At 33.4% G+C, this 27,021-nt stretch overlaps 1 protein-coding gene across 2 annotated transcripts; it reads right to left on the bottom strand.

Moving 5' to 3' along the window:
• Positions 1-600: 600 nt before the first annotated feature.
• Positions 601-5,461, bottom strand: RAD4 (DNA repair protein Rad4 family). 2 transcript variants are annotated; one of them, XM_079025018.1, is made up of 13 exons: positions 5,170-5,461; positions 4,480-4,527; positions 4,153-4,259; positions 3,704-4,015; positions 3,517-3,609; positions 3,296-3,391; positions 3,077-3,175; positions 2,268-2,983; positions 2,086-2,189; positions 1,901-2,001; positions 1,474-1,815; positions 1,180-1,389; positions 601-1,048 (listed from the first exon to the last, which is right to left on the bottom strand). In XM_079025018.1, exons 1-13 carry the CDS (start codon positions 5,210-5,212, stop codon positions 668-670), a joined length of 2,652 nt encoding a protein of 883 aa, XP_078881144.1. In that variant the 5' UTR covers positions 5,213-5,461; the 3' UTR covers positions 601-667. The 2 variants fall into 2 exon arrangements, with proteins under 2 accessions (XP_078881144.1, XP_078881145.1); XM_079025019.1 differs by having other exon boundaries at positions 3,296-3,388; positions 5,170-5,460.
• Between the last annotated feature and the right edge of the window lie 21,560 nt (positions 5,462-27,021).

Genomic DNA, 27,021 nt, shown 5'->3' with positions numbered 1-27,021 from the left:
AGATGAATACATTGAATTATCATAACAAAAACTTTTAATAACATACCTAAAAGAATAGCAGACGGTGACTTCAATATTCGATATTATGTTCTCTTTTGCTCTGAAATTTGGATTTGCTATAAATAAAACTACCTGTGATAATGTATTTATAAAAAATGATTAGGTAAGTTACGCTATTTAAAGAATTGATAAGCATGATATATTTGAAAGATTTAATTATCATTTTAAATTAAATAATGATTTACTTTCTAGTTTTTTAAATGTTGCAGGAAATTGAGTAATTGACGTGCAAAAATAAAGCAATCCACGTGTACAATGAAGGGCAATAGCAGAAATTCACATTATGAAAAAGAGTGGGAAAATTCAATTTGGGGGGTGGGGCTTATTGAATGCCACGTGTATAATTCATACTTATTTATTAGATTAGAGGATATTAAGTTTAAAGTACACATTTTATTTTTTCTAATTTACTCAACAAAACAGTTTTCTTTTATACAAAACATGCAGCATGTCATATATAGATGTTTCTCTACCCTTGAATAGAGAACTGTAGAGGTACATCTCACAACAGACTTTTCAGCTAGGCTGACAAACACAACCTTAAACAGATAAAACATAACTTTATAATTCGTTTCAAATTACATAAAATGTTTCAAAACATTATCAACTACATCTCTTCAACCTCAATCGAAAACCCACATCGACAACTCTTTTTCCTCACAGAATTCTCAACATCCAAACTTCCATTCACAAACACATGCTCATGATCATCTTCAAATATTTGTGCCACATCATCATTTTCTTGAAGTGATACTAATTTTTGCACATCTTGTGTATTAACACTAGTTGAACAATGATCAAATGAATCATTTGTTTTTCCAACATCATTTTTGTGACATGAGGAGACTTCTTCTGGTTTTGCATATCGATTGTTCAATCTTTGTCTAGTTACAATGGATGAAAGAAGTTGATACCATCTTGATAAAGCTTTTGCTTCACTCTTTCTTCTCTCCTCTTCCCCCCTCCTCTCTTCTTCTTCTCCATATGCCTGAAAAACCAGATTCATTACAAAAGAAAAAGCTTTTGTAAATAACACTTTTGGTCCCTGAGTTTAGTTAACTTTTTCAATTTAGGTCCCCAAAAGCTTTTGTAAAAAGTTGTAATGATTGATAAACTTACATCTAGAATCATATCCTTGAACTCAGAACACACGACAATCCCATTATACAAAGGGTAAGATCGTCCATTCTTGAATTCAAATCCAACCATCGCAGGGGCATAATCGACATTTAGCTTCTTGGCAATATTAAAGATCCTTGGAAACCCTAAATGAACAGTTCCTGGGGGAAGACACTTCTCAGACCACACATCCACTTGCCCACGTTCATTCTATACATATTAACAACAATCTATTATAACATTTTTCAAGATTATTTTTATATATTTTAATGAAAAATGAGAAAAAGATTAGACCTTTGGAACAATCCCATTTTGTGCATGAGGCAAACATAGAGGCTCTGTTTGCCATTTTCCATAAAGATGAATGGTCCCAGTGGGGCCTACACAATCATCTTCATCTGTAACTTTCCCTTTGTTGACTTTTACAGAACGTTCCAAGACTTTGACTGGAAGCTCGTTGACTTTTAACTGAAGCCCCTCACGTAGCCATTTTTCTTTTGTATGCAGGATTTGGACAGAAGCTCTAGGGTAAACAGGATGACCAGAACAAAACCCTAAAATCGGGCCTTTTGGGTGAAGAATTTGGTACTTTGTAAGCCATCTTTCAATTGCATATAAATGATGACTTCTATACGCCTAAAAGTAACAACAAAAATCCAAAAAAGATAAACATAAAATGTAAATTAATTAAAAGTTTATAAAAAAATAAAAAATTACTAACTTGTTGATTAGTTGGAAGAGGCTCAGTCAACGCCTTGGTCTCCAGCTCCATATCCTCAAGAGATGCACGTTCGTTTCTCAAATTATCAGACAATCCAATGCCTAATGAAGAACACAAAAATTAGGGTTTGAAATTTCTGAATTATATATTTTATGTTATAAATGGATTAAATTCAAAGGTAAAACCTTGGGTTGTTTTAGACTCTAGGTCTTTTAATGGTGCCAAAACTGCATCCCACCAAGTGGAATTAACTCGATGTGATGCTATCTTGTACCATTTTGCACAATACCTGAAAGATTATAATTATAACAAATTAATATAAATTTAATAAAGATTCAGAAAATGATTTTATTGATAAATATATAACCTGCGAGTGACATCTTTAGCTCCTTGACCATTGAAAGCAACCACATATCTTAATGAAGTTTTACATGCAGCAACTAAAGCTTCAACTTTATTTTCTCCATCAATGGTGGCATTTATGGTGTCAACATGAACCCATTTTCCATTAAGATAAACTTCTGCCCAATACAATGGAGCTCCTACTTTTCTTGATCCAATTGCAGTAGAGATTGATGATGATGATGATGATGATGGATCTTCTTCACATTTTATTTTTTTCAATTTTTTGAAAGAATCGGTATTTGATATTTCTGATGTTTTAGTTGCAGTTGCAGAAAGAGCCATTTGCATTTGCATTTCAAATTCAAGATCCCCTTTTCTCTTTGACCCTAAGTCAACCCTTCTCTCATTTGACTGATCATCAACGGGAGAGATGGTTTGACTTTGACTTTGACTTTGGCATGAAGGTTTTGAAGAAGTTTCAGGTGTTTGCTTGTTGTGAATAGAAGCAATGTGGTCAACATCAAGAGGTGGAAATTGTTTATTGGAAGATGTAGAGGGTTCGTTTGACCGAGTCACCATGATTGTAGAGGACTGAAATACCCCTGTACCAGTTTTTCTTCGGGGTGACATGTCATCAGATTTATCAGCATCTGGTTTCAAAGATGCGGCGTCTAAAATGGATACAAAACGTGTTAAAAGATTCAATGATCTGAACATTGCCACAGATAAAGCAGCTACCTGAAACAAAATTGAACATGTGAATTTTCTCATAAAGTTGACCAAAAGTCAAATCTTTTTTATTCATTTATAAATTTATAAATTTATAAATACCTCTTCTGGAGTCCCCTCCTGGGTTCCAAGAGCAGTGGCTAAAGCTGAATGGAAGGATTTGTCACTGCTTGAACTTCTAACACGAAAGCTACTATGGAACTAAAATTAATAAAATAAAAAATTCCATCAAAACAAGAATATAAATTATAAAAAGAATCTTGAAACTGTTTAAAATGGATAATAATAATAATAAAAAAAAAAAAAAAAAAAGAAGAGTACCCAGTTGACTAAAGGAGTCAAAGCATCTACTGTAAGATTTGTAGCTTCTGATAACTTCAGAAACTTTGTTGGCAAAAGTGATAATAAGGAAGCCTGCTATGAAAATATATATATATATATATATATATATATATATATATATATATATATATCACCATGAATTAAAATAAATATGGGATTTTTACAGATTGAAAAAAAAATGATAAAAGAAAAAAAAAAACCTGAATGAGAGGATCATTGCAAGCACTATCAATCACACGTCCACGTGCAAGTAAACAGAGTAAATGTGTCCTATGCACAAGCTCAGCAACTTCCTATAATAAGAAAGAAAGCAGTTTCAGGTTTTAAAGTTGGAAGGGTATTTTTGTCCGAAAGAATTTTGGGCAAAGGGTATGAAATATAATGTACCTTTTCCTCAGCAGAAGCTCGACGTACAGGCTTCCGTTTAGCAGTATTATCACCAGGTGATGCATCAATTTCAATAGAAATATTATTGTTTATATGATTTTGATGATCAATTTCAGAATTTAAATTTGAATTAGGTCCATCTTCCCAATCTGAATCAGCCATTACATCTTCTGATTCAGACTTAACTTGCATAGAACTTTTTCCATCATCAGTGTTCAAAGGTGCTGAATTCTCCAATTCGGCCTTTGGTATATTTTGTGAACCAATGTTGACTTTTACTTGTTTTTCCTTTCCCTTTGACAAACTTTCCAACTGAAAAATGAACCAATGGTTAAGACTTAAGATTATTAATATATATAGTAACAAAGAAGAGAGATTAAATGGTAGGTAAACTTAGAAAAATAAGCTTTATGTTTGCATGCTTGTAAGTTGAACTCAAGAAAACTAACCTTACTTGCAGAATCAAAATTAATATCTTTTCCTTTCAACCCACGTGAAGCAACTCGTTTCTGAAACTTGTTGATACCCTTCTGTGGTGTAATATTAGCAAGAGTGCCTGATATAGGGTCACTTCAGACATTAATAAAGCAGCAAACGAATCTATTTCATTAAAAGCATTAAGGTATAAATCATTCTCATCAATATGGAAACAAGAAATAAGGGTGTTTCAGAAAAAAGATGTAATCAAATATTTCTCTTAAGATGCATGAAACTCAAATAGTTTTTAAGATGTGGTTTTTAGATCATAAACAATTGCAAAGTGACAAAAACATTACCATTTGCTTTTGGATCATCTCCAGCTTCCTTATTCGTGTCATCTTGACCTGCAAAATGGAAAGCAAAGGATATCATTCAGTCCTTCATCAGTACACTGTTTTACCAAAGAGACCCCTTGACTATACATAAGTGCTTGGGTGTGTGCTTTTGAAGTCAAGAAATCATCTTTATTCACATATACACCAGAAACCGAATCATTGATGTTCATGGAGAGGTAGGTGAATGCTGTCATCTAAAATCTTGAATCAAAGGGAATAGAACTAATTGGTATCCCAACAGTTTTAGCATTCCAATAACATTCTTGAATCTGCTTTATGGCATACTTATTTCCTGGATATACAAAAACTATGGTAGCAGCATTATTTTATCAAGCATAACAGTGCTAGAATTCAACTGCGAGAAACTTTCATCAACATTTTTCTATTTGCTTTCCCTTCGCAGAAGGTAAAAAAGTAGGCTGTTTGCTTTTCAAAGCGATCAGCTTTTGGGGATAAAATGGACGGGTGCTGTAACATTTTCCTATAAGGAGCTCAAGCAAACCAAATGCAAGGCGCCTAGGGCTTTCAGTATTCAGAAAATCAAACTGCAAATTCATGTGTAAATTACGAAAACGAGAAACGTAACTACTAGAAAAACACAGTAAAATTAACAAGGATGTAAATTCTAACGTAGTGATGGTAAAACGATACCATATGGTTGACGCTTTCGCTTGGCTTGATTTCTGGTTTTCATCCCCTTTTCTCGGATAGGCGGATGGTGAATGAGACAGAAACCCGTGGGATTCTTACTTCATATCCTGTGTTGATGACCGATTGGAGGAGGATGAACACCAATGGCGGTTGAACTTGGTTTTGACGACTGCTACAGCATCAATTGATTGGCGGAAAAAAGAGGCAGGAAGGAATTGCCGCGAGTTTGCTGGTGAACAAAAGGAGAGTACGAAGGAAGAAGATGATACGACGTCGTCGTCGATTACCAAAACCAAAACACGAAAGGACTAAAGGAAGGTAAAAAAAACCTCAACATTTTTATGCTATTGGTTATTTGTATTTTTTTTTTTCTTTAGGTATTTTCATCCATAAAATCAGCAACAATTATATATATTCTTTTTAATAGAATAAATAGGTCACCAAGGTACTTTTATCTATATCCTTGTGGGTAGAATTTATATATGGTAAAAAAAAACAATGTTGTATTTAGAAGACACATATATTTGATCCACTATTAGGATTCAGTAAAGAGACATCTTGAGACCATTTCTCTTTGTCATATTGTTGCATATGCTCCATGCATAGTACCTTGATGATGACACACTTATTGGAGATTCGGATGAGATGGTTAAAACGTTGGACATCATTAAGGTGATTGGCCCAAAATTAGGTATTTAGTTGAATATCAAGAAAATCGAGCTCTTTTGGCCCTCATGTGATGATAGGAAGTTGCGTGAGGGGTTATTCTTAGTTGGCATCCAGAGGCCGCCATTATGGGTGAAACTTCTTGGAGGAGCTGTTAGTAGGAATGTTAGTTTCATTAGCAGTTTAGTCATAAAGAGAGTCGAAAACGTTGTGAATTTGAAGCGCCCTCTTCCACAGTTGTTTGGCCCTAGAGTGAGCTCATTCTATTTCGGTATTATATGGGTATTGTTAAACTTTTCTTTGGGCTGATGACATGCCAACCCATTCACATGGGAGAAGCGACGGTGTTCTTTGACAATGGGTTGTGCAGGGCGATTGCGGGCATTATGGTTATTGGTGGTCCTTTCTTTGGCGACATACAGTGACGAATTGTTTTCCTACCCATTAGGTTTGGTGGTTTGGATTTATACTCGGCAGTAAAGGCTACCTCATATGTTTTTTGTTGCCTCAAGGGCCTAATCTTAGGAATTGCAAGACCATATCTCGTGGGATAACGACATATGTGGTACAGATTTTGATTATGTTTGTGTCTTGACTTTTCTTCGTAACAAGCTTCCGAACATTGACCTTAGTAGTTTTACAACTAAGGACACCGGTCCATCTAAATCCCAGAATACACAGGCGAGTGGTAAATTCCCTTTTTAGTAAAATTGTCTAAGATATTGAAATGCATTTTGACATGACGACTGGGCAGAAAGCAGTTTTCCAGTGTTTACGTGCACCACATACTCAAAAATTTCTTTTAGTTATCCCTGTATATGGGCTTTACCAACATATGACTCATGTGGAGTATTGTGCTATCCTCAAATATCGACTAATGATCCCAATATTCGCAGCCGACAAGATATGTCCGATGTGTCGCAAGGTATCTTTGGACTCTTTTAGAGAACATACAGTTAATTGTAAAGAACTCTTGGGTTCAAATACAGGCATGATATGGTTAGGGATGTCTTTTTTGACATATTTAAACATGATGGGTTTCCGCCAAGAAATAGGCACCAGTGAATTTATTGACTGGCCCGTCAAAATGAAGGTCATCCCTTCGAACGACTGACATTTTGATTTTGGATGAGTTTGAGGGAAACATGCATGTGTGGACCTTACAGGGGTATCCCCTCTTGTAGGCTTGAGGGTTGGAGGTTTTACTTTCACTGTGGGACAGAATGCTTAAAAAGTTGTTACATGCAAGGTCACCAAATTAACATAGGAAATGGTGCATGTAAAATCAACAAGTGTTCATACTATTTGCATTTGATACGTTTGGTTTTCTCGCACCCGGATGCGGTGAAGCTTCTTAATAGAGTACAACGGATCATGCATAACAATGTTATATTACCTAGATCTATGAATGTAGTCTTCAAAAGAATTGGTTTCACCATACAAAAAGGATTAGCAGCACAACTTGTTGCCCATTTACCTCTTCACTCGTTGGACGGTGATAACTTAGTTATAATCAAATTTTATGTAATATTTTCAATATATATATATATATATATATATATATATATATATATATTAAATATATTAAAAATATTAAATAAAAGTTGATTATAGGTAAGTTATAACCGTACAACAAGTGAAAAGGTAAACAGACAACAAGTTGCGCTGCTAATCCTTTTTGTATGGTAAAACTAATTTTTTGACAATGGGTTTCAAGACATGAATTACTAAAAAGTTAAAATAGATATTGACAAATATTTATAAGATGTGCTTATGTAACTCATTGAACTTATAACTCCTATAGTATTATAAATAAAAATCACAATTCAAAGATTTTATTTAAACTTTCTAATTAATTACAATTGATAAAAACAATACCAATCCTTTTAATTATATACATACTAGTCTAGTTTATAAGCCCTGAGAACCACAATTATAAAATTAATTAAATTTTCATATTAAAATCTCTATATATATTAAACCATAAATCACCTAAAATAATTTGGCCCCTTCAATTTTTTTCATTGATTATTTTAAACCACTAGATCAATTTCGCTGATGTCATCATAATAAAGGGAAACTACAAATACACCTTTTGTTACAGTCTAAAACCATTTCCCTCCAAAATACGAGTTGCTCACTTCCTATTTCTCTCTTTAATGAATATAATATCAAGAACCGACGATCTCTCCAATTTCTATCCATGTTCTTCCTCCTCAAAATCAATGATCATTAAGTCATCTTATTATATACAACGAGCCACTTATCTTCTTAATTAATGCATCTCATGCGTCGTGTTTGTCACCAATAACTTGAAATTGAGATTGAATACCAAAGATTATTCTCAGTGCGCTTTTCTTCTTCTCAAAGTACGTATTCTTTTAAAAAAATTTGTCTCGGTTCTGCTAATAAAAAATGTTATCGATCTTGCTTACTTTATCTTCTATTGATTTTGCTAATTCAAATGTTTGTTATCGATCTTGTCTAGTGTATCTTCTATTGATTTTGCTAATTCAAATGTTTGTTATCGATCTTGCCTGCTGTATCTTCTGTTGATTTTGCTAATAAAAATTTTGATTGATATCGCCTAATATATCCTTATCTGTTGCCAGAAAATTAAACATCATTCCTGAATGAATCTGAATCTGAAGGTAACTTTTTTGGAATTGGTGGTGTAATCTACAGTGCAGCAACGTGTCTAACACACCGACCCACACATGTACAAATCTGGGACCAATTTGGCCAGGGACTAAAATTAAAATATTCTGTTAGAAGGACACAATTGAACATGTATATATAAAGGAAGGACAATTTTGCCCTGAAATTAAAATCTTCTATTAGAAGGACACAATTGAACACACACACACACACACACATATATATATATATATATATATATATATATATATATATATATATATATATATATATATATAGATGTAGGTTCAAATGTTTTTCACATCTATTGTGTGCTAGAATGCACCAATATGAATTTAGTATTAATTATATGTATATTAAATGTTATCCATACTTATAACTCATTTTTATGGAAACTAATTAAATTCGTCATTAATTTCAACAATAATATTCTTTCAGAATAAATATATATCTAGAAGAATGAGAGTGTATTGCAGCAGAATGAGAGTGTATTCTAGTAGAATACACTCTCGTGCTTCATATTCCATACAACTTTATTGTATTTTAAGTGATTGAGTCTTGAAACAAAGTACGAACTCACATAATAAAAACCTAGATTCAAATTCATTCTGAAAGAATGTTATTGCTGGCATTAACGACGGATTTAATTAGTTTCCATAAAAAGAGAATTATAATTATGGATATCATTTAATATACATATAATTATGAAAATCATTTAATATCTATAATTATTTAATTAAATAATTATTTAATTTACTAAATTTCTATTGGTGCATTCTAGCACACAATAAATGTAAAAAACAAATTTACTGCTAAGGATGGAGAATATATATATATATATATATATATATATATATATATATATATATATATATATATATATATATATATATATATATATATATATATGATATGATGAACTTGACATTGAACATACATTAGGATTTGAAATCGAAAAATAAGATACCGAATTATTATTATTATTATTATATTGTAATTCTTGAGGTTTCTTTTTATTTATCAATTAATTCTTTAATAACAATGACATTTTTTGTTTGTAAACTATAATGAATATTTATTATGTTTCTGGTTATGCAAATATTCTTACATGAATATTTTGATATCAATTCCCAGTGTAAATAGTGTTTAATACTTGTTAATGTTGTCAATAGTAAGGATGAGCGTTGGAACCACCAGAACCGGAACTGATCATGATTTAATATAACGGTTTGGTTACCGGTTCTTTAGATTTAGCAAAACCGGTCCCAGTTTTAAAACCGGTTCAGGTCCACAAAAAACCGGTTAAAAAACCGGAACCGGTCCGGAAGTTTAAACACAAAAACCATTCAATTTTTTTTTAATATTTTGTGATTATCTTAAATCATAATCTATTCTATTTCATGTTCATGTTAATTAATCCATATATATTCATTTCTTCAGTTTTGGCATATAGTCGTATGAATGTGTAGTTATTAGTTACATTACAGATGTTTGAAGACTATAAAAAGAATGCATTTTTTTGTACTAGTATGTTATTAATCCATATTTTTTGTATTATAAAAAGAATGCATTTTTTTTGTACATTACAGATCTTGAGTTTATGCATTTAGAGATGATGCATTTAGAGTTGTTTAAAAGTATGTTTAATACTTGGTATAATCTTAAGAAAACATCATATCTTTGTACACTTGGTTGGAATACGCATACAAAAGATGATCATTAATCTAATTATAATTCTTATAGTGTAAAAAAAAGGTAATCAATAATGATTGATATTATAAAGTGCATCGTCATTAGTTTCATCTTATTTATAACCGGTTCTTGTTTGAAAAAATAACCGGAAAACCGAGACCGGAACCGGAATCGGACCAGAACCGACATTAGAACTGGCAGTCCGATTACCGATTCTTATAATATCGTAATACCGGTTCCAGTTCCATTCCGTTCCAACGCTTATCCGTAGTCCATAGTGTTGTGAATGATTAATATTCCCTTGTGAATGTTCATACACTCAAATAAATTTATGTTCATTCATAAAGGAACATGCTTCACATTTTATGAATATTTTTTAATGAATTAATACGCAATATGTTTTATATATTAAAATTTGTAATATATTAAAATTTGTAATGACTCAAAATTCTAAGTAAATATTTTATTTTTAAACCGATAAACTCAACCCTTCAATCATTTATTTCCAAAAGTCATCAAGTATAAAATAGTATTAATAGCTATTAGAGTATAAATTGAGTCATAAAATGCGGAACACCGGTGGATACGATGCAATCACATCAAGCTTTTCCCATTGGAACCAGAAGTACCTGAAACATTTTAAACATAAATCGTAAGCATGAAGCTTAGTAAGTTCTCCAAAATACCAAATACCATACATATAATGGGCCTCGCTCGACATCCATCGGGCCCCGCCCAATACAGATCTGACTGTAACATGCCATGGACCTCTCCCAACACATTCATCAGGCCCGCCCGATATACATATAAACATATACAATACATGGCTCCTAACACATAACATATCCAAAAATCACCCCTAATCAATAATTAGGGTAATAACCCATAATCAAAGGGCAAGTTCATACTTTATCATATCAATGGGTAAAAGACTATTTTACCCTTCCCACATCTGACCCAACAACTCATGGCCCAAAACCTAGAAGACTCAAGGCCCAAAAATAGCCCATTATGGCACCTTGGAGCGTACGCCCCACGTACTACCCCAATACGCCTGACGTATGGTGCAGAAATCCAAAAACTCCATGTTTAGGTCTTATTTCTTTAAGACAAAATGTCTAAATCCTCAAGTTCAAGCCTAATAGACGTCTAGAGTCATAAAGGTGATGGGTTTTGAGCAAAACATCATTCATATGGTGTACATGCAAACCCTAATAGCTTTTGGATCTAGTTTGTCTAATGAACATGCAATTGAATATCCAAAGCTATAAACCCTAGACCTAGCATACAATTAATCATATTAACATAAGATTGGAGTTTAGATCTTACCTTGATTGTTTTGTAACAATAACAATCTCAAATCCTCCCTTGTAATGGCTTTAGAAAGCTTAGAGTCACAAGTGTCACTCCTCTAATGGCTCACAAACACCAAGAGCAAGAGGATGAAGAATGATAAGAGAGGAGGCACCCAAAAACGTGTAGAAACCCTAAGGAATCAGTTGGCCACGTTTTTGGTGCCCTAGGGTTCCTTAAATAGTGAGGCTATTAGGGTTATCTAACAAGGAAACCCTAATTTGACTGCTTAGGCCCTAAGCAACCTATGGACTCCTTCCTTAGAGGCCTTGGACGATTTCTAATGGGTTTCCCCATAGAATTCGTCCACCCCTCTAATATGGAGTCCATTAGCCCAATATTCAACTATCATACAATTGACAGTTCTAGTCCCTTAAGTTTAATTAATGTCTTTTAGCCACAAAATTAATTCTTATTAATTATTAACTAATATTAATTAAACAATATTATTTCTCCTTTAATATATTATTTTCATAATATATTAATAAATCATAATTAATTCTCTCTCTCTCCATAATTCATCCTATCAAGTTGTTTTGGTAAAGGCAACCCAAAAGGACCATGCACCATCGGGTCAAGTACATACCAAAATAGTTATGGACTTAGACACTAATCCAACAAAAGGTTCCTAACTTTATGACCTAACATGATTTAATAAATCCCAACACCAAACTTAAGCTTCCAAACATAACAAAATGACCAAGAACTCACTTAAAAGTGCTTAATCCTTTAAGACTTTACATCTAAGGCTCAAATCTAATTCTAATGGATGTCTTAATAAAGTCATCAACTTGATGCATTTGAATGGCTCCAAGAAACCCAAAACCCAAATCTAGTCTAGTAGCTCCTCCAAGAGGTCAACAACTTATGCATGGTTGGTCCATAATCATCAAGATGCAAACTCTATGGACAAGGGACCTCAAAGCATTAAAATAAACAACCTAAAACTTCTGGAGTGACATTTACTCTCAAGAATCAACTCATGGAACCAAAAATCACAAAAACCACTCACAAGCAAGATCTAACAAATGAACCATCAGGTTTGAGACTTTTTACTTTCAAAATATGCAACAAGGGAAAAAAAAGCTAGGGTCTACAAGCTCTAAGCAATCCAACTCTTCTCCAATGAGTTTTCCCTTCTCCAAAGTGCTCCAAAACACCCAAAAAGGTCAAGAAAGCTCTCAAAGAGGCTAGGGTTTCGAAATCACAGGTTGAGAGGGATGTAAGCTAAATAAGGGGAGGGTTTCCATGAGTTAAGATGTTAAATAGGGCCCAAAACCTAAAAATTAGGGTTTGAGTCTGGCGGTCGTACGCCCAACTTACCATGCTAGTTATCCATAATCACATGAGCCCAATACGCCTAATGTACACCTTGTACACCCAATGTACCAGACTAGACCCATATTCTTCATATCTTCTGAAAGTCATAATTTCTTCGTCTCGAATCTAATTTCAACGTTCTTTATATGATTAGAAAGGTAATGAGAAGCCATGCACTCCTATCAACTCTCATTTTCCTCAAAACCTTCCGAACTTAAATCCTTAATTCATGAAAGGTACGAACCATCACTTTTACCATTATACCCTTGGGCTCTGAAGTACAAAATGAACTCTTGAATCACATAATCTACATCACCCACATCCAAATAGGTCTAAACATCTTTTTCCTCAAACTGAAATCTTATGATAATTGATCTTCGGGTCACGACCCCAAATTAAGAAACAACTCGAAATAAGGTGTTACAAAATTACTCAATGTTCAATTTATAGATTATTGTATAAATATTGAAACATACGTATGTTCATAAATGAACATTTAATATTTGATATTCGTATCAGGTGGTAATGTTATACATTTTCATTAATAAACATGTATTGACATGACCAATTTCTAGGATTTTGAATAAATGTTCATATTTTAACATAGTGAAATTGCATGTATTTGATATTCATGTGTGATGGTTACATTCATACATGTTCTGAACATCATGTTCAGTACTAACGCCATGTTTAGGAACATCATGTTCACGGACATCATGTTTAGGAATATGATGTTTAGTACTGAACGGTTATAAAAATGACAATTTTTTTTGGTTTTTGTATATAGGCTATGAACACTAATATGTGTTTTTGAATAAATATTTATAAATGAACATGATTCCTATTATTTTGGGATTTGATTAATATTGATTGGCTAAGGCCCTGTTTAATATTGATCTTGATCTGACTGAGTCCAATCAAACAAAAATGACTAGCATGGTCTAATCCATGTGTTTGATATGCCTCAATTTTGACCAATAATGTATGACTTGGTACAAGGAAGAACATTACCTCCACAACTCTCTGTCGTCTTTTCTTTTCTTTCTCAAGTCCGATAAATCAACTTCTTTCTCAGCCTTTACAGATTGCAATTGTCTTTTATTTCTCCACAATTTTCAATCGATTTTGTTATATGATTTGCTTCCAATTGATTTTGTTATTTGGTTTCAGTTGTTTCACTTTTGACTGATTAATTGTAAAAACAGATCTTGGCATAATCTGTTGGTTTTCCATTTTGGTTTGAAACCCCAAATTTCTTCTCGATCTTTGTCTAATCATGACAAATTCTGGAAAAAGGAGGTCAAAAAAGGGTTGGACTTATAGGAAGGAGATTGAGTCTACTTTCCCTTACATAATATAGGTTTGAAAGAGGTATTTCATTTAGAAATAATGGCACATACAAATGAAGATGGATGTGAGAATCGTATTTTGGAAAAAAAAAAAAAAAAAAAAAAAAAAACTTAAGCAGTGGGTCATTAGTCTTCTGTTTTTTGACTGATTCAATTCATTATTTTGAATTTTTTTTTTATCTTTTTTATTTGATTATGTTGTTGGTCAACTCATCTATTAATAAATTCAAGGCATATTACATTCCTCTTGGCTTCCACCATTGAGTTTGAACCATACAACCTCATTCTTACATTACAACCTACCAAAACAAGGTTGATATTTAGATCTTCTTTATATTTTATGGGGCTAGTGCCAAATGGATTGACAACAAGAGGGGTGGTTACTATTGACAAAGATTGATCTTTGACACTAGGGTTGTGTGAATTGTTTGATTTTTGTTATTCGTGTTGTTGATTTTGATCGATAAAACAATTGGGTTTCATGTGTTTGTTGATTAAAGTTTTATTGTTTGTTGGTTGATGTCCTCTGTAAAAAAATGCAATGTTATAAATTAAATGGTAAATCATAAAGGAATTATTATAAATAATGTTGTACGAAGGTAGTATAGTCATTTTATACAGTCGGTTAGATGCAAAATCAAACAACAAGTTTCAGTTAGAAACTAACTCAGTCAGAACTTCTAACTCGGTTGGCATTTACTATCAAACGACCCCTAAAGTTTTTGTATTTTTGGATACTAGTTAATTTGATTTAATGAATCCTAATTTTTATGGGATTTAATAGATTTTTTTAATTAATTAGTATTATACATTTTACCATCATATCGTTATTCCTTTTAAAAAAGGGATGTTGGCGAAGCGGGACCCAATTTAGTAATTAATAATATATATATATATATATATATATATATATATATATATATATATATATATATATATATATATATATATATATACTAGGTGTGAGACCCATGTATTACATGAGTTTAATTAAATAAATAAATATATAATTTTAACAATTTGAAAAGTTTGACTTTATAAGAAAAATGAGAAAAAAATGAATTATTAAAATTAATGAGACTTATGTATTGAATACATTACATATATAAATTTTTTCTAATAAATACTTTACATATATATTACCTTACACATTAAATGTGGAATTTTAATTTAATAAAATGAAAAATACAATAAAATGACAAGTGGAAAATAGAAAATTTAAAAATTCTAGAAAATGCCATGTGTCCAAATGAATGAGAAGAGGACATGTGGCAAAAAAAACCTTCATTTTTTATAGTAGATAACTAGATTATAGTCCGCGTTAAACGCGGGAAACGCATAAAAAAACATATAATCGTTTACAGATATTGTATAATGATTATAAAAAAATATATGGTTATTGGTATTATTAAAATGTGTAGATAATACATTGAAAACGGTAAATATCTATAATCATTGAAGGATCTCTTTGTAGACATCATTTTTTGTTTTATTAGTTGAACGACCTTCCTCGTCTCATATAGTTATGATATTATTATATAATTATAAACATTTTAATTAGACGTTCCTTGCATAATAAGGTTACCTAATTTAAACATATATTGACAACCAATATACCATTTTTTACATTGCATTAAATATTGACAACTATTTCATTTATTTAAATAAAGTTATATAATATAATTTATACAATGTTAAATGTTATATGTATTTAATTTTAGTATATCATCGATGGAGATTCTTTTCTAAATCAGAATTGGTTTATTTTAAATTGATTATGAATATAAATGTCAGCTTTTATGTTTGTTCTTATTTATTTGGTATTCACAAGAACTTTGCATTAGTTTTGGTGCAACTTTGAATAATTTTAGTATATTATCAACGTAATTTGGTATATATTTCAATTATATGAAATATCAAATGATGACATTTCATTATTATTGTGATAATTTGGTTTATATATTGTATTTTTTTACTAACCTTAACAGTTTTATTTTTTCTAATAATCGTAATGCTTTTACTAATTGTACTTTTTACAAATCTCCTAATATCTTATAATTTTTATCTTACTTTATAATTTTCATAACTATGTTATTTTCAAGATTGACTGTCTTAATAATTTTTTTTTTCAGTCTATTCAATTTTATATTTCATTGTACAATATAATCATTTGTATGCATTCTAAAATTTACTTTTAAAATGCTTAATATTTACACCTTGATATTAATTTTTTTTAATAAACTCGTGTAATATTTATGGAATATATATCTCATTTTAATTAACATTTACTTCCTTTATTATATCAAATTCCTCATTGAACGAATATATTTTGGGAAAATAATAATTATAATAGGGCAAAAAAAATCTTATTTTTTATAGTAGATAATTTGCTTGTAATTGACAAGCATGTATATGAATTACTAGATAGATATCATATTATTTTTGTCATGGTTTTAAATAAGGTGAGATGTATGACGACCATGGAAGTCAAAATTACTAACGTTTCTCAACTCCAAGAAGAATCATGGATACGATAAGTTTATTAGGGATAGCTTGCTTCCAATCGTTAAGATTATGATTTAAAACCCTCATGTTTCACCAAAAATCACCTAAGTTCTTGGCTCTCCTTTGAAATACGTCTCAAGCCTTGAGATCTCCAAATCAAAGGAAAGGAGGAGGCGGTGGGTTTACGATTACAATTTTCATCATTTGACGCATTTGACCCCTCATTTCCAGGAAATTCTTTTTATGATTTGGCCATCAATTTGCCATGTACTCTTTTGAGCTTGTATTACTAATTTGATCCACAAAAGAAAATATATTAAGATTTTTGTAAGTTTATTTATGTCAAAGACAACCCAATCTATCTCTAGTTATTTCATTCATTTTATTTTTGTTTCAAATTATTGGTACCTATCTAAAATGCAAGTGTTTAAAAAGGGATGTTGGTGAAGCGGGACCTAATTTAGTAATTAATAATAACAATAATTTTAAGAAAATCATGAAAAAAAGACCGAGTTATTATAGTTTTTTAATATCTAAAAGCATCAAAAGCTTTCATTAATTTAAGAAAAAACATCATAAATGGTCCCTGTGGTTTTCCAAAATCTGAAGTTTAATCCCCGTGGTTTAAAAACGTCATAGATGGTCCCTGTGGTTTCAAAACTTTTGTCGATTGGTCATTATTGATAACCTCGTTAAGTTTTGTCCGTTAACTGAAGGGCATTTTCGTAATTTCACTACCACATGGACCATTTATGATGTTTTCTCTTTTTTTCTTTAAATTAAATATTATTATTTAATACTCCCTCCGTCCCAAAATGATAGTCCACTTTTGATTTTTGAAGTCTTTTTTCTTCAACTTTGACCTTAAATATTTTTATTTGTGTTATATATTACTTGATAAAACTTATAAAAATGAAAAAATATTTAAAATACAATCCATTCATATATTTTTCATCAAGTATTATATATCAAAAACAAAAATATTTAAGATCAAAGTTGAAGAAAAAATACTTCAAAAGTCAAAAGTCGACTATCAATTTGGGACTGAGGTAGCATATATAAAATCTCTCTCTCTTCGATAGGCAACCAAAAACACCTCCACTAGAGGTGGTGTTCTTGTGGTTTTCTGGTAACAGAGGAGAAACAACCCCTCGTCCCTCCTTCTTCTATTTTTTCTGTTCAATTTCAATCAAAGAAACCCCCTCCAGAGGTGGAGTTTTCCCGGCAGACAAGAGGGCAACAACCCCCTCGCACCTTCTCTTCTTCTTTCGCCGACTCCATAGCAGCCAAACACCCACCTGTATTGTTGTTGTTGTCTTGCTTCCATCGTACAATCTCTCCCTTCCCCTTCATATTTGTTTCTGAGACAAAAAGTGCAGGAGCTGCTTCAGTAGCCCTTGATGCTTTCGTTTCTTCCTCCCTCTACGAACTAGTGAAGGTATCGGAGGTACTCGTTCATTGCTCGAAAAAATCAAACACAGGACCAAAAATCTTTGATGCCTACATGTTTTTTTTTTATTTCGTTCTCCTTCTCCTTTCTTCGAATTAGACAAGAAACGGAGGTGCTCCTTCCTTTAAGATCGATTGCCACCACCCTCCATCGATTTCTGCTTCCGATTTGTCCTTCCCCGAATCGAACCAGCACCAGAGGTGTGTGTTTGTCTTTGACTGAAACTGAACAGAAGATCTCTTCAGATCTCAGCTCTATGTCGCCTTCAACGAAAGTTTCAAATGGGTTTTTTCTAGGCATGTCGAAAAAACCCGAAACCCGTTCTACCCACCGACCCGTTCCGAATTCGGGTAGAATGGGTCGGGTAGAACGGGTAACGGGTATGAACATTCGGGTAATAGGTTAGCCCGATAATAATATAGGTCGGGTTTTAGGTATGAATATTTATTTTCAGGTATACCCGAATACCCAAATTCGTTTTTTAAATAATAATAAATATACAATGCAATCACGTATGCACACTTCAAATAAAACAAAATTCTTCGTTTCCTTCTTATGAACGACGACTCGACGGTCTACGCAAACTTGCAAAGGGAATACGACGCTGAAGCTGAAGTCCTGAACCGTCATCACAATTCTCAGTTTCTCTCTATCGCACGTAATGGAATTAAAAAAGTACATAACATATTATAATGATTTGTATTGTTATTATAGATGTATTTGTTAATTGTATGAAGTATTTTCCTACCCAATTCTTTATTAAACCAACCAACATGTAAAAAAATATCAATAAGTGTCGTTTAAGAAATTTTCGGGTATACCCGATAATTACCCGACCCGACCTCAAACCTGAATACCCGAAACCCGAAAATCCGAATTACAATATAGGTCGGGTATCGGGTATTATTTTCTTAAGAAAATACCCGTTCTACCCGAAACCTAGAAGTTTTACTCATTCGACACCCCTAGTTTTTTCATTTGTATAGTGTATATTTGTTTTTATCTTTTGTGAGATTTTGATTTGCAGGTTAGGAGAGAGATTATATATATTAAATAATAATATTTAGTTTAAAGAAAAAAAGAGAAAACATCATAAATGGTCCCTGTGGTAGTGAAATGACGAAAATGTTCTTCAGTTAACGGACAAAACTTAACGGAGTTAACAATAAGGACCAATCGTCAAAAGTTTTGAAACCACAGGGACCATCTATGACGTTTTTAAATCATGGGGATTAAACTTCAGATTTTAGAAAACCACAGGGGCCATTTATGATGTTTTTTCTTAATTTAAACTAAAAAATCTAGAAAAGTAATATTATTTTTTGTACTTTTAAGTAAGGTATTGCAATTTGGAAGATCTATCCACTTAAAAAACATCACTTTAGGTTTTTTTTTTTCATTAATAAAACACAATATACCTTGAAATATCATTGAAAAATGATTTGGGATGACACTGCTACCATGAGGGGGAAAAATCATGCTACAGTGTTTCAATAGAAGAAATGAAAGTAAAATATGTGAAAATCAAATTAGAAAATATATATGATGCTATTTCTTACATTTATTTAACCCTAAAAGTATAATAGAGTCGCAAAGTCTTAAACTCGGATCCAAACCACAAAAGACTTGAAACCAGAATTCTAGATTTAACAAGAACATGAAACTAGGAAGAAAATGTTTCATTAGCTGGCCATTTTAATTTTTCATCGAGTCTTCACTGCCCTTTTTCCTTGAACCTTCTTCACCATTGTGTTTACGCTTTTTGGATCCATCTGAAAACAAAAAATACATACATTAATAAATACTGCATTTTGAAGTTTGAACTTGTACTTCCTGATGGAATAAAAATAACAAAATCTTGGTTATTATCAAACAAAATGAGCATAACACTCGTAATACAAAAAAAAGAAGCTAGAAGAAGTTAATAAATGCAATGGTATCAAGGTGTACATACCATTTGGCTGTCCTTTACCACATTTTTCATTAAGCTTGGCAAGGCGATCAACTAAATACTCCTCTTTCATGAAGTGACGAGTAATGCAATCATACATGCTGTGAAAAACAAAATCAAGTAACAAGTAATTAGATAATTTATGGACATAAATTCTTACAAAAACAAAATTGTAATGACACATCAAAATTTTGTCTTTAACCAACTTGATATGTGTCAATTTATTTATGTGATAATAAGATTCAAAAGACTCGCTCACTTGATCAATGTATCTATTTTTTTTGGAGCAGATATAGTGTCATCATCTTTGGATGGTTGTTGATTTGTTTGTGTAGCCTGCATGACATTTATTATGCAGAACACATAAGAAACATGAAGCATATATATATATATATATATATATATATATATATATATATATATATATATATATATATATATATATATATATATATATCACCTGAAGAGTGTCTTTTTCGAGCCTCATCATCTTTAACTTTTCATGACAGAAGAAGGAACTATAACTCATACCAAACTAGGGGTTTAAGTGTTGATTCCACGCCTTCTTATAGATCCAGAATGATTCGATCTTATCCACTGTCCATTTGAATACAGTAACCAAAAAATCACTTCACAATGTCAAAGAGAAACAAAATTAACACTAAAAGGGTAGGAATAAACTACATGCAATTTGGACATAGCAATGATGTTAAGTTTATTTTCAACTTCATTAGCCATGATCAGATAACACCTAAAATGCCAAACACCTTGTTGCTTTGAAGCACCTCAACAATGTTACATGCACTTATATGGAGACACATCAGAGAATAAATCAAGAAATATATATATATATATATATATATATATATATATATATATATATATATATATATATATATACCTTTGACTTCTTTAATGTTTGCTTCCCTGGCAAAATCATCGGCTGCTTTTTCTCCCCCCCGTTCTCCTAAACGAATCAAGAACGTAACTAGCCAATCTGAAAAACCAAAATGACAAACTCACGGTCACACATAACAAGTAACTGATATTATTAGAAAATAGATATATTTAAATGACTCACATAGTAATCTCCTCTTCACTAACTTCCTTGGTGTCTACCTTATCCCAGAATTCGCGGGGGTGGTCCATTGTATCACAGATACTGCAAAATAGAATTATTAATAAACAAATAAAGGGTGAAATATAAATTTTTAACTAGGATGACATATATATATATATATATATATATATATATATATATATTAAAACCAGATTTGCGACCCCTGATTTATCAAAATTTAAAGCCTCCATTTTTAACCTTTGGTCTGTCTCGTCTCATAAATTAAAGGGTTATGTCAACAGTCAAGTAGGTAACCGTTCTTTCTCGTCTCGTAAATTAAAGGGTTATGTCTCCAACACTTGGATTGTATATTTGGGAGCAACACATCATATTTGTCATAATCATAAATTGTTCATTAATATCAAGAAAATTGATGGGATCAAAGTGACTTTACCCAATAAAAATTGTGTCCCTTTTAACATGGTTGGAGATGCTTATATTGAGGGATGTTTTACACTTCAAAATGATTTTAAGTTCAATCTCATTTCAATCAGTGCATTAACCTCTAACAGTCCAGTGTGGGTATATTTTTTTCATGATTCTGCTTTAATTCAGGAAATTATCACCAAAAAGACGACCGACAAGGGTAAAAGGCATAGTCGACTTTACTACCTTGATGGACAACGAATTATGATGGTGAATTTGGCATCTTTGGAGCTTTGGCATGAAAGATTTGGACACCTGTCTAATCATAAATTGGATTCTATTAAAACACAATTGTTTGTTAAAGATTCATGTAATGTACCAACTTTACCTTGTATTGTTTGTCCATTAGCTAAACAAAGACAATTACCTTTTGTTTCTTACAATCACATGTCAAATAAAACATTTGATCTCATCCATTGTGATATTTGGGGTCCTTACTCTACTCCATCCCATAGTGATCATAGATATTTTGTCACTATTGTTGACGATAACACACGATTTACATGGGTATTTTTGATTAAAAAACAAGTATGATTTCTAGTGAGTGATTCCACATTTTTATAATATGGCGTTGACTCTGTTAAATACCAAGATCAAGGTTTTTAGATGTGACAATCCTTTGACAGTTATTCCCACAACATCGATTTATGATCATTTACAGAATCAGATAGAAAATATAGAGCCATATCAAATGCTTCATAGAATTCAGCCAATGTTCCAGACCATAATGATTTATCCGATTCCTCAAGAGATCGGGTACCGCTCAGACGATCATCCAAAGTTCATACATGTCCTTATTTGAGAGATTATCATTGTAATCTCGTATCTTTTGCTGATATATCACCTACACGTTATCTGTTATGCAATTTCGTGTTATAAGGCAAGTTGTCACCTCAATACAAGAATTATACATTAGTTGTATCATCTCAATTTGAGCCTCGTTTTTATCATGAAGTTGTTAAGTACAAGGAATGGAGAACTACAATGCAATGTGAATTAGATGATATGGAAGCTAACCACACATGGAGTGTTTTACATTTTCCTGTAGATAAACATTTCGTACGTTGCAGTCTTGCAGATGGGTCTACAAAATAAAACATAGAGCTTATGGATCGATTGAACATTATAAGGCCCGTTTAGTGGCCAAAGGTTTACACAACGAGAAGGCGTTGATTTTTTAGACACTTGTTCCCTTGTTGCCAAGCTTGCACTGTTAAAGTGTTTCTTGCTCTAAGTGATAAGCGATCATGGCCTCTTGTTCAACTCGACGTTAACAACACATTCCGTAATGGGGATTGAAATGAAGAGGTTTACATGGATCTTCCATTAGGGTACAAGTTTAAGGGGGAGATATCACCAACAAACAAGATGGTTTGTTGATTACACAAGTCTATATATGGTTTGAAGCAAACGACTCGACAATGGTATGCAAAATTCTCTCATTTTCTGCTTGATAAAGGTTTTCAACAATCCAAGGCGGATTATGATCTTTTCTTTCAAGGATCATGTAACGACCCAATTTTCACGTCCAAAAATTTCGTTTTTAAAACATTACTTTAGAAAACATTAATAACAAAAAACATTGTTTGACCAAACCACATCACAACGTAACCCATGTATAAAAGCCAAATCATACAACCAATCAAAATATCAGAGTATAATTCCCAGAGAAATCTCGTAAATGCGGAAACCAGTGTGTGTGTATGATGTGCCGCTACCGCGCTAGCTCCTTCCCCTTCGATGAAGAGGTACCTAAAACCAAAACTGTAAACTATAAGCACAAATCTTAGTGAGTTCCCCCATAATACCTCATACCATGCAAGCATATAACATACAACATTCAACTAGGAGTTACGGGCCTCGCCCACACTCGTGAAGATATGGGCCCTGCCCACACTTCGCTAGCCGAGAGATACGGGCCTCGCCCACACTCATGAAGATACGGTCCCTGCCCACACTTCGCTAGCTGAGAGATACGGGCCTCGCCCACACTCGTGAAGATACGGGCCCTGCCCACACTTCGCTAACCGGGAGATACGGGCCTTGCCCACACTCTACTATCTAGGAGATACGGGCCTAGCCCACACTCCACTCTCGGAGAGATACGGGCCTTGCCTACACTCAACCGCTAACTCATAATATACAAGTATCACACAGACAACAAGTATAGACAACTCTATCATACCGACACATATATCGTACTTAACTAAACCAAGAGATACGGGCTCGGCCCACACTCTAGTGCTAACACCTCGTTTACACGGGTCGGCCTTGGTGCCTTAGACCCGTTCCTACTGGAAGGAAACTCACCTCGAAATAGTTGTTGGTCTGCGTGGGAATTGACTAACTGCTGCTGCTGCTGCTCCGGAAATCCTCCGGCTATAATTCCCACAAAACACTCACTCAAACACTACTAACTGACCCTCGGGTAAATTGACCATTTTACCCTTGATCAAGTTAAAAGTCAAAGCCAGAGTCAACTTTCAGTTGACCTGACTCGCCGAGTCCTTATCCAATCAACTAACCTGGATCCCGTCTCTACTCGTCGAGTTAGGCGATGACTCGACGAGTTGTCATTCCAAACCGATGTTCAAGTCCTTCATCCTACTCGCCGAGTTGTATGAACAACTCGCCGAGTTCATCTTCATTCGATGAACACTTATGCTGTGACTCGCCGAGTTGTATGAACAACTCGCCGAGTCTGATCTTGATTTAAGGAGATTGCCTTGAACTCGCCGAGTCAGGGCAATGACTCGTCGAGTTCCTTCATGGATGAGCTCGGCTTCCAACTCACTGAGTCACACCCTGTGACTCACTACTCTACTCGACACAACGAAAAGGGGACAAACTCAGAGACTCGCGAGCAGACTCGCCGAGTCGTTACCATGCAGTCTCTATATGGTCGATTTTGCTTGAATCCAGCTTATGCTATCCACAGATCTGGGCTCCTAGGGCCTGGTTTACACGTAAAGTTTCCAATTTTACGTGTAGATCATCACCAATAAAGGTTCTAAGGCTCAAAGTGCACCAAAAGGGGTAGATCTAGGGCTTGTGTGCAATATGACTCCATAAAGGCAGTAGATCCAAGCTCCAGAGACTGAAAAGGGTCTAGATCTAAAGGCTAACAACTTGAATCAACCAACAATGCACAACCAAGCTTGGGACATGGTTCAAAAAGGACTTTAATGGAGTAATAAGCATAGAAACAGAGGGAAAACGAGTTATACCTCCAAGAAATTACTGAGAGAACACGGAGATGCTTGGCTTCCTTCCCTTCCTCTTGATCTACTCCTCTTCCTTCCCAAAATCTTCAAGTAAACACACTAAAAAGCCTCAAACTCACAAGAACAAGGGTTATACTGAATGGAGAGCTTCTGAGGGTGAAGGGGGCAGAGTTGGGGCGCAAATGGTCGTTTAAATAGGGTGCAAACCCTTGGAAATTAGGGTTTCATCAGACAGCGCGGACTCGCCGAGTCGCCAACTTAACCGTGCCCCAAGTCTCGTCTCTACTCGGTGAGTCGGGCCTCCAACTCGCCGAGTCCAAGGCCAAAATACAAAATACTCATATATATCTTACATACCAGGAACCAGGTGCTACAAATCTCCCCCACTTATTTTAGACTTCATCCTCGAAGTCTGCTGCTTGATCCTGAAACAGCTCGGGGTAATGCTCCATCATCTCTTCCACTGGCTCCCAAGTCCACTTCGATCCCTTCCGGTGATGCCATTGCACCTTGTCACACCCCAAAACCAAGAACGGAGGAAATGTTCTGGGGAGGAGGACGTCATGTACAGTATCACAACAATGAAAAGTAGTAAACAAGCAACAACATCATCCATTGCATTAATAATATAATTATTATACAAGTGTTCTGTCAAATTTTGATAAACACTAAAGCATAAATCAAAATGAAAGATGAGTCTTGAACAAGCTCCATCTTCCTTTCTCCTTGCATCGGTACCTGTCTATGATGACCTGAGGATACAAGTAATTTTGAAAGCGAGTATCAGCTTTGAAGCTGGTGAGATCATAAGTATTTTAGTGTCTTAATTTGTATGTAAGAATTTGTAAGTTTATGAACTGTAAGTATGGAAAATGTAAATGAACTGTAAGTATAAAAATGTTTGTAAATGAACTGTAAGTATGAAAATGTTTGTGTAACAACTGTAAACGTTTGAAAAACTCTAGAAATCCCTATGATTCCTATTATTATATAAGGGTGTCTTCTACCAAGACCTAACTGTTCTCAATGTAGTCTTCTACCAAGACTTAATTGTTCTAAATGTTCGTGTCATGTAAAAGTGTGTAATTTTCCCAAGTGTAACTATTACTAACAAAATATAGTTTTTACATTTATAGTTTAAGTGAAAAGATCACTAAATATGTGTACAGGGAAAATTAATGTAGTACTAAAACGTAGCGCTATAAGAACTACTGTTGTACTATTTACCTTAAACCGGATTTATATTAAGGCATAATGTGATTAATTGTACCATACTATCGACTGGTAACAACGACATAAGAATGGTCGTAATAACGGAATGACGTTTGGCACCCGCAGACCTGCAGGTCCGGCTGTAGCTAGCAGCAAGGTGTAGGATAGTCAATCCAGTATAGATCTATACGCAAACTCACGCTCTCCCTTCAAGAGACTCTGGCTACAACTCGGGCCATGACATTTAAGGCATGCTCTGATACAGTGGATCACATGAATGAACTGACTCATTGTATGATATCGCATTCTAGTAATAGTTCTAGTATCTTCCTAAACTACCCATATGGTAGTTTACTAGTAATCTAACTGGGACGTATGAACATGGATGTATACCCTTACTACCCAAGGGCATGGGATGAACTGGAAGGACCTTTTATGACTATATATGTACATATGTTATATAACTAATATTTAAACGACCTTCGGACGAGTACCCGATATCCCACCAGACCACATCTCAAGCGCGAAAAGGAAATAGGGTGGATAGCCTTCCTAAGTCTTTTAAATATTTCTTATATAACTATACATATAGAGGCATGAAATTTATAATATAAAAGCATAAATAAGTTTTGTAAAACATTTGAACATAATTATTATCTTCAGAAAAGATCGACTTGATGTCAACCTATAAAACAGTTTGAAGGCATAGGTTTGATAAAACAATTTAAGTATAAGGAAACATTTGTTTGAAACACAATTGTAAATAAGTTTGAAATGTAATATACAGAGTAAAATGTACAGTGTAATAAGGAGTTTTTAAACACATAAAGTGTTTATGAAAAACATTTGAAGGAAATTGTTTGGTAAAACGGCTAATGAGTAGCCAATCATTTGAATGCTGCTTATTAATCACATGTGATTGATAT

The sequence above is a fragment of the Lactuca serriola genome, chromosome 2 (genome assembly GCF_051521515.1).
Source record: "Lactuca serriola cultivar US96UC23 chromosome 2, Lser_US96UC23_V15, whole genome shotgun sequence".
In the NCBI taxonomy this organism is placed as follows: Eukaryota; Viridiplantae; Streptophyta; class Magnoliopsida; order Asterales; family Asteraceae; genus Lactuca; species Lactuca serriola.
The sequence above is the reverse complement of the archived record's forward strand: the minus strand, read 5'-3'. Positions and strand labels throughout refer to the sequence as shown.